This window comes from Acartia tonsa, chromosome 15 (genome assembly GCF_053477335.1).
Source record: "Acartia tonsa isolate MP-2025a chromosome 15, ASM5347733v1, whole genome shotgun sequence".
NCBI classification, from domain to species: domain Eukaryota; kingdom Metazoa; phylum Arthropoda; class Copepoda; order Calanoida; family Acartiidae; genus Acartia; species Acartia tonsa.
This window is the reverse complement of record NC_137274.1, coordinates 28,149,630-28,159,174: the sequence shown is the minus strand read 5'-3', so window position 1 is coordinate 28,159,174 and position 9,545 is coordinate 28,149,630. Positions and strand designations below refer to the sequence as shown.

General features: G+C 28.3%; 1 protein-coding gene across 1 annotated transcript; it reads right to left on the bottom strand.

Moving 5' to 3' along the window:
• Positions 1 to 3,269: 3,269 nt before the first annotated feature.
• Positions 3,270 to 9,351, bottom strand: LOC145307145 (uncharacterized). The gene is made up of 13 exons (XM_080149504.1): positions 9,305 to 9,351; positions 8,573 to 8,627; positions 7,351 to 7,440; positions 6,931 to 7,029; positions 6,679 to 6,777; positions 6,419 to 6,517; positions 6,145 to 6,243; positions 5,888 to 5,986; positions 5,629 to 5,727; positions 5,369 to 5,467; positions 4,597 to 4,695; positions 4,039 to 4,097; positions 3,270 to 3,393 (listed from the first exon to the last, which is right to left on the bottom strand). The coding sequence occupies exons 1-12, from the start codon at positions 9,320 to 9,322 to the stop codon at positions 4,069 to 4,071; spliced, it is 984 nt and encodes a 327-aa protein (XP_080005630.1). The 5' UTR covers positions 9,323 to 9,351; the 3' UTR covers positions 3,270 to 3,393; positions 4,039 to 4,068.
• Positions 9,352 to 9,545: the final 194 nt, after the last annotated feature.

Sequence of the window (9,545 nt, the reverse complement as noted above, 5' to 3'; positions counted from 1 at the left end):
TTAAGCCAACAAATGAAAATAATAATAAACAGCCCAATGGCCCCACACACACAGACACACACACACACCTACACACACACATACACCTACTTGTATAACAGTTCAAACCATAGCTTTAAAACAAACAAGGATGGCAACATCCATAAAAGCAAAGCTGTGATACGATCGGACTTTAACTAAATAACCAGATAATCAGAATATAAATGCATAAAAGTCGAAACAAAGTTTCAAGTACATTTGTTAAAAAATTGTAAAAATACAGGATAATATTGAAAGACATACTTACAATTTTAGGACTTGATTATATAGATGCTTTGCTAATCACACTGTATTTCGTTGTCCTAGGAATCAGTATTCCAAAGATCAGATTAATCGGATAATAATATCACATTAAAATTTGTAGATAAAAAAGTTATAAATCAAAATCTTTAAAATGGATCTACGGACATAGAGTTGTTACGCTTTCTGAATCGTACTAACTACTACGAACCATCCCACATTTTAGAAAATCTTCGCTTTTTTAAAAATGCCCCAAGCTAAGTAAGAACACAGATGACATCATCTATAAATTCGAATCTCTGGGAAAAACAAAAATTAACACTTGCAGAGTATCAATGTTAATCAGCAAAATAGTGTAAGGGTCTAAATAAAATTTGTAAATGTATTTGTTGTAAAATATTATAAATCCTTTTAATAAAGTAATAGAATAAATTTAGTTCAGATTATTATTATTAAGTTGAGAAACTCTACAATAGTTAATATCTGTCTGTCTTTTCGTCTGATTTTACAGTTTTTAAGGATGTTGTGATCCTTGTTTTCTGTTGATATTTGCTTGTGGAAAATGAAAAAAATACATGTATGACACACAAATTTTATAATTTCAATTTTTTCAACAAGTTGTCTTGAACAATATTTGAATTATTCATATTTAAAGCATTGTTAAAAGTGAAGCTTTTCTATAATTAGGGTCGGTCCGTCCGTAACGGATAGCTTTTTTGGTTTATTTATGCATTTATAATTGCCATCTCGATTTCAAACTGTGCATGATAATTCCTGTAGTAGTTAGGTATGACTTAGAAAGCGTAGCAACTCTATAATAATTACCAGTATGTCCATATGTCCATTTTAAACATGTTGATTTTTAACTTTTTATAACAGCAAATTTTTATGGGATAAAATCGTTTGATTGATCTGATTTTGGAATACTGATTCCTATGACAACAAAGTACATTGTTATAATACGCAGCTCAAAAATGTAAGTGCTTACACATTATCCTGCATTAAGCAGTTTTTCAAAAAAACTCACTTAAAACTTAGTTATGACTTTATACATTTATATTCTGATATTATTCAGTTCTGACACTCTACAAGTTTTAATGTTCATTTGTCCTACTGTTTCAGTGCTTCGTTTTTATGGATGTTGTAATCCTTGTTTTATCTAAACATTAAATTTGATGAAAATATTTCAAGTATTAAACATGTAAAAAAATCCATCAAATAAAAAATGAAAAATCCGTGAACTTTAAAAATTAAATTTTAGTATTTATTGGCATCTGAAGAATAAAAATGTAATAAGCATCAACGAAGGTAAAATATTTAATAAATAAACAAGGATGACAACATCCATAAAAGCGAATCTTAACAAATTGTCAAGCAAACTAATTCAAGTAAATGTAGAGTGACAGCCAGGAAGGGAGGAGACATTTTTTTCGCAAATTTTCTTATAAAATCCGAATGGACATATCTTACATTTTAAACCACCAAACAGGTATGTAAAGGGATAAGACAATGGCTGATAAATTAATGTACAACCCCAATTATCATATACAAAATGCATCCTTCTTTAGATTACAATTTTCTTTGGACGCTCAACAAACCAATTTTAAAATTTCATGAAAGTCCCTAAAGTTGTTGAGCCAACTCCCTACTAACAGTGTTTAAATTTTTCAACCAATTATCTAAATCTTAATTAGAGGTAATTTTATTCTAAGAAACATCCTATTTGTCTAAAACCTTTTAAACATTCCAATAAAATATGTAAAAAGTTGTTACCAGAAAGTCCATGTGATCATTTTAATCTTTTATTTTATAAAAATAATTGTATTATTTATTTGATTTCTGAAATGGCGAATTTTAGGGTTATGAAACAGATCTATAGTATAAATGTATATTCAGACAACTACCTCCCTTCATTTTTCAAAGACCTCTTTCGTCTGCTTCTTAATTATTTTCTGCTACTTTGCTGTGTTAATATGAGAAAGACTAAACTACATAACTTTTGTGTCACTTTTGAGGAAGACGATTCCTATATGACGTCATATAAAGGGAAAAGAAAAAGGGAAGGGGGGAAGAAAAGGGAATCGTCTTCCTCAAAAGTGACACAAAGTTATGTAGTTTAGTCTTTCTCTGTTAATATAAGCGACACCATTGGTTAATTTTCCATGACCCAATAGAAAGGTTGAACAAGGTTGTTGCGATAGGGAGATACACTTATTTAACCCTTTCTCCCTCTAGTGTTTTACTCTAATGGTTATTATAAAGTGTGACATCTCCATAATAGCATTCTTAAATGTAATCAAGTTAATATAAAGCATCCTGTATTTGCATTTATAATATTTATATCTATACCACTATATTTACCTACTACGAATCTGTAACTCACCAAAAGTTTAATTTTTCAAATTGTGGGGTTTTTTTTTGCAGCAGAATAATGATATTGTGTAATAATGTGTATTGTAATCCTATTATAAAAGTAACAGGATGTTTGTCTGTGTGTATAACTTAAGATCGTGCTAAATGCTAAAATTATGCCTTTTTACTATATATTCTGTATTAACTCAGTTTTCCAACAAATTTATAAACAATTTCTTGTAGACTTATTTATTAGGAACCTTGCCAGAGTTTCTGATAGTAAGATTTTTGCTTGTATCATCAAGCATGTAAATATTTTTGTCAGGCATTAATAATCAAAAGTCGACCTTCTGCTAAACTAAGCATCTTCATGGATATTGACAGCCTAGTTAAAATAGAATAGAAATGACAATTCAGCATGAGAATACCAACACTGAAATACAATAACCAACATGTATCAAATCATATTAAGAGTCAAGGGTTGATAATAACCATAAAGCCTTTTAGAACATATAAAGCATCTTTTTAAGACTCAAGATTAAGGTTAAAATAACTCTTTCAGACTTGTAACTGACAGACAAAGTAAATTAAAAGTAGCTAAGCTAGGAAACAAAATTAAAATGATAAGTAAAAAAAACTTTAAAATCTTAATATTCTTATTTTGAAAATCATGAATCATACAATAATCAATTTTTATAAAAAAAAATGCAGATTATAAAGCATTTGTAGGTAGTCATTCTGTTAACCCAAAGCAGTTCTGTTCTGAAATAATTGTTATATTAATTGATCAAAATAATATTGGAATTAATAACAGATATAAGATATAAACAGATAAACTGGAATTATTCAAAGATAGATATAGAGAAACTAAAAATTATAAACAAAGATTTTTTTGTCTGTTCATTGAGATTCTTAGATAGACATATAAGCAATTATACATATATATATATTTTACATTGACATCTGAAGAGTGCAAACATGCACGAAACAATTTATAATGTCTAAATAAATATGTAAAATTCATATTTTGTTTGTGAGTTAACCTTTTATATATATATATATAAAGATATATTTAGATGAATAAAAATACTTATAGATAGAAAGTTAAATTATAAATTTTACCAGTTATAGATTTATAATTGAGAAATATATAAGAGATAATAAGCTAAGTATACAATTACAATAAGTATATACAGATAAGTAAATGAATTAATAGACAGATATATATATGTATATATATAGGTAAGTTGGTATAAAAAAATGAATGGACTCTCTTTGTAAATTCTATTACTCAAATATGAAGTGGAGTGATCTGTGCTCCCTAGGCACTATAAGTGAAAGCACTGATATAGCTAACTCTTTTCTTCTTTAAACTTTTCATAAGAATTTATTTATAAAATGTTTTACCTTGTTATATTGTTGTTTTTTATTTAGACTTTACTCAATCTCACTTCCTTTCTTTGCTCCTAAAAAAAGGTTTAATCTTTCAAAAATTTTTTAAATGTATTTTTTGCAATGAATTATTAATAATAACATCTGCCGGCTTTGTTTTTTAAGAGAGGGGGGGGGGTAAGAAGAAAAAAATACAAAATCACCACATAAAATAATAAACTAAAATAGCCTCAAACCATCTAGGATCAATGTGAATTTCCCTAAAATTTTTAACTTAATTAGTTACGTGGTTATCAAGACCTTAAGGGACAAATCAAAAAACATTTATGATTTACCCTCCCCCCTCCTTATTTTTGCAATAGGTGTGGATAAAACCCCCATAACCTCCCTTCTGCACACCTATTGAATAAACTAAAGACTATATATATTTGTTATGATTTTTATGTCAATATTTTCATTTTTCCAAGCCCCTTACATCTCTCCTAATTACTTAATTGTAAGTGACTAATAGAAAGAATTCATGAAAATCTGAATTAAAGGATTGCTATACTTATAATTATAGAATAAGCTTACCATTTTTTCTAAGTATAACTGCTATTTCTTTCTTTCCTTTCATTGTTTCTTCAGTGTCCCAAGAAATTTCTTCAAGAGCCTTATCCAGAGCTGTGTTCCCTATGATATTTATTGATTATTTAATAATACACTTATTAACCCTGTCAAAATTTTGTCAAGTTAAATGATAATAGTCAAGTAGTCATAATATGATTACAATATTATTAATATTGTTAATATGTCAGCAATATGACTTTTTATTAGTTTATAAAGTTGGCATAAACTATATTTGAATTAGACATTTAGAATCAAAATGTTTCCAGATTTGAGAGGGTAAAAATATTATATCGTAGTTTAAAAGAGAGAGTGAGAGATGGAGAGTTAAAAAGAAAATAGATAGATAGATAGATAGGTAGATAGATAGATAGATATATTTATAGATAGATAGATAGATAGATATATAGATAGATAGATAGATATATAGATAGATAGATAGATATGTAGATAGATATATAGATAGATAGATAGATAGATAGATAGATAGATAGATAGATAGATAGATAGATAGATAGATAGATAGAAAGATAGATAGATAGATAGATAGATAGATAGATAGATAGATAGATAGATAGATAGATAGATAGATAGATAGATATATAGATAGATAGATAGATAGATAGATAGATAGATAGATAGATAAAAAGATATATAGATAGATAGATGTATATAGATAGAAAGAACATACTGTAACTAAAGATATACAAATAAAATATAATAATATTATGTAACTAACCATCATTATCTTTATGGTTCACATGAGCTCCATGTTCTAGAAGTAGTCTGACTACTTCTGTGTTTCCTTTCTCTGCTGCATGCATAAGACTTGTCTCACCTAGACATAAATATATTAGTTACATTATATATTCTTTAGTTCAGAGTACAGTTATAGATATACAGAGAGCAGTGTAAAGAGATAGATAAATATATATATAGATAGATAGATAGAATAAACTAAAGATATACTATATAGTTTAATAATATTAAGTAACTAACCATATATATCTTTATGGTTCACATCAGCTCCATGATTTAGAAGTAGTCTGATTATATCTGTGTATCCATACCGTACTGCAACTATAAGACAGGTCCATCCTAGAAATAAATATATTAGTTACATTATATATTCTTTAGTTCAGAGTATAGTTAAAGATATACAGAGAGAGGTATACAGAGATAAATATTTAGACTATAGATAGATAGATAGAATATACTAAATATACACTATATAGTATAATAATATTATGTAACTAACCATCATTAGCTTTATGGTTGACATCAGCTCCATATTGTAGAAGTAGTATGACTGTTTCTGTTTTTCCATACTGTGCTGCAACCATAAGACTGGTAGCTCCTAGATATAAATATATTAGTTACATTATATATTCTTTAGTTCAGAGTACAGCTATAGATATACAGAGATATGTTGCAGAGATAGATAAATAAATGAATACATGGACAATATATACTAAAGATACTATATATAGAATAAAATGCTATTATGTAACTAACCATATTTATCTTTATGGTTCACATTGGCTCCATGTTCTAAAAGTATTCTGATTACTTCTGTGTATCCATTCGTTGCTGCATGCATAAGACTTGTCATTCCTAGATATAAACATATTAGTTACATTATATATTATGTTGTTCAGAGTTCTAGATATACAGAAAGATATATGTGGAGAGATAGATAGATATAGAGTTAAATGAATATAATATGTATATAGATGGATAGAATATACTAAAGATACACTATATAGTATAATAATATTATGTAACTAACCTCTGTTGTCTTTATTGTGTACATCAGCTTTATATTCTAGAAGAAGTCTGACTGTTTCTGTGTTTCCATACCCTGCTGCATATATAAGACTTGTGTAACCTAGATATACATATTATATATTCTTTAGCTCAGAGTACAGTTATAGATATACAGAGAGCAGTGTAAAGACATATATAGATAGAAATAGACTATAGATAGATAGATAGAATATACTAAAGATACATTATATAATTATAGTATAATAATATTATGTAACTAACCATAATTATTTTCATGGTTGACTTCAGCTCCATGTTCTAGAAGTATTCTGACTACTTCTGTTTTTCCATACTGTGCTGCAGCCAAAAGACTTGTCATTCCTAGATATAAATATATTAGTTACATTATATATTCTTTAGTTCAGAGTACAGTTATAGATATACAGAGAGAGGTGTAAAGAGATAGATAGATAGAATATACTAAATATACAATATATAAATGGTATAATCGTATAATAATATTATGCAACTAACCTTTATTATCTATATGGTTGACATCAGCTTCATATTTTAGAAGTAGTCTGACTGTTTCTAAGTTTCCACTCCTTACTGCATGAATAAGAATTGACTCACCTAGATATATATATAATAGTTATATTAGCTCAGAGTAGAATTATAGATATACAGTAATAGATATGCAAATTTATCCTCTTTTAATTTATTAAAGTTTGATTGGTTGGATCATTAAGTTGAGTGTACAAACGTTTCAAACGTTAATTTTAATCTACTAAAGTGATAATTGTATTTCATTATATGGGTTGTACATCAATTTATCGGTCATTGTCTTATCCCTTTAGATGAATCCAATGATTAAAGCTTACCAACAACGGCTGAAAACAAAATGTTGATAAAAAAAAAGCAATTTCAGACCAGTGTGCAGTGATTAAAGCCTACCATAATAATTTTTCTCTTCAATATCAGCTCCAGCATCCAATAACTTGATAACTTCACCAGTAGATCCTGTTTCTACTGCTTCTAATAAATCTAAAAAGAAATATTTGTCAATTGACATTTACCTTGTGGTAATAGGAATCAGTTTTCCAAAATCAGATAAATAGGATAATTATATCACTTAAAAGTGACAAATCTGAATAAGCAGAATATAGATGCATAAGTCAAAACAAAATTATAAGTAAATTTGTTGCAAAACTGTTTGATTACAGTACACTGTTTAAGACATTATAAAGATGCTAGATTATAACATTGTACCTTTTTGTAATAAGAATGAGTTTTCTAAAAACCAAATGAAAAGCATATTTATATCACTTAAAAATTTATTGCTTCTCTTTAAATCTGAACAAAATGATTTTTAATTGACTTTATACCTTGTTGTAATGGGAATCAGTTTCCCAAAAATCAAATAAATAGAATAATTATATCACATAAAAATTTAATCACATAAAATGATTTGTAATTTAAAGAAATACACAAGGATGACAACATCAATAAAAGCAAAGCTCTGTAAAGGTAGGACAAACCAACATTAACACTGAATAGTGTCAAAACTGAATAAGCAGAATATAGATGCATAAGTCTAAACAAAATTGTTAGTAAATTTGTTGCAAAACTACTTGATTACAGTATACTGCTTAAGACACTATAGAGATGCTTTGCTTATAAAATTGTGCCTTGTTGTAATAGGAATCAGTATTCCAAAAATCAGATATTCATAAGATATGAAAATTTAGTGTCAAATATAATTAAAAATCGACATGTTTTAAATGAACATAAGTACATTCTGTTAACGATTTTGAAGTTGCTACTCTTTCCAAATCGTACCTAACTAATACAGGAATCACTATGCCAAGTTTGAAATTGATAGGACAATTCAAATCTGACTAAATTAAAGAAAAAAGCTTACTGTTATCTAACCGGACTGTCCTTAATTATACAAAAATTGTAAATTGTATATTAGTAGAAAACTGGTTATAATACGATGCTATACATAATTTTTCAGTATGGCTGAGAACCGGTTATTAATCCACTGGATATTAATTGGTTTTGAAGCAATACTGTAAAAGTCATTTATCGCATCATATTATAGACAGCTTTCTGCGGATAGTAAGGCTGAGAACCGGTTCTAATCCACCAGATATTAATCGGTTTGAAAACTTACCTAGGTTAGAAAATGGTCTTGAAAAGCTGCAACCCACATACAACATAAAACAAACCTAAAAATATATTACCAACATCATACAAGGGTAAATAAATTAATGTACATCCCCAATGATGAATCACAAAATCCTCCCAAGAAAAAATTTATTTTTTATATTTTTAGAACAAAATCTAAAGTTTCAACGATTGTCAAAATCTACCCCTCCCACCCTTCATCAAGCGACACTAGAGGCCTCTAAGGGCGTAGCATCTAGTTGAAAAATAAATAAAAAAGTTGGTAATCTTTATAACACATAGCTTTTCTCAAATTATGGTCTGTGCATCTGTCAATTTGTACGTCACTTCATGGTTAACTTTTAGTTAATTTATGCATGTTAGAATGTCCTATAAATTTTCAAACTTTGGATGATGATTCCTGTAACAGTGCAATTAGGAAAGTTTAAAAATTGATTAGACAAACAAACACACCAGGGATTGCAAGGGATAAGACAATGGCCGATTCCGTCTGTAGATTTACAATGGTTGAAACGTGTTGACACTCAACTTAATGGACTAATCAATCAAAATCTACAAAAGTTCCCAAAATTGTTAAGCCATTAAATAAGAAAATGTTATTGTAAAACTTTTGTGGACTAGTGTAATTAACAGCACATTGTCCCCTCTCTCTCTGATTAGACATACAGACACACACTGTGTTACAGAGCAGTTTTGCTACTAAATTTTGTTAACTCACTAAGCTTAGTTTATTCATGTTAACTTATCAAAAGTCTATAAGTAACTAAAGCACTTGGTTCATTTTGTGTGTGTGTCTGTGTGTGTGCATCTGTATGTGTGTGTGTGTGTGTGTATATGTGTAGTGTGTTCTGTGTGTGTGTGTCTGTGTGTGTGCATCTGTATGTGCGTGTGTGTGTATGTATGTGTGTGTGTATGTTTGTGTGTGTGTGCATGTGTGTGTGTAGAATCTTGTCGACCTT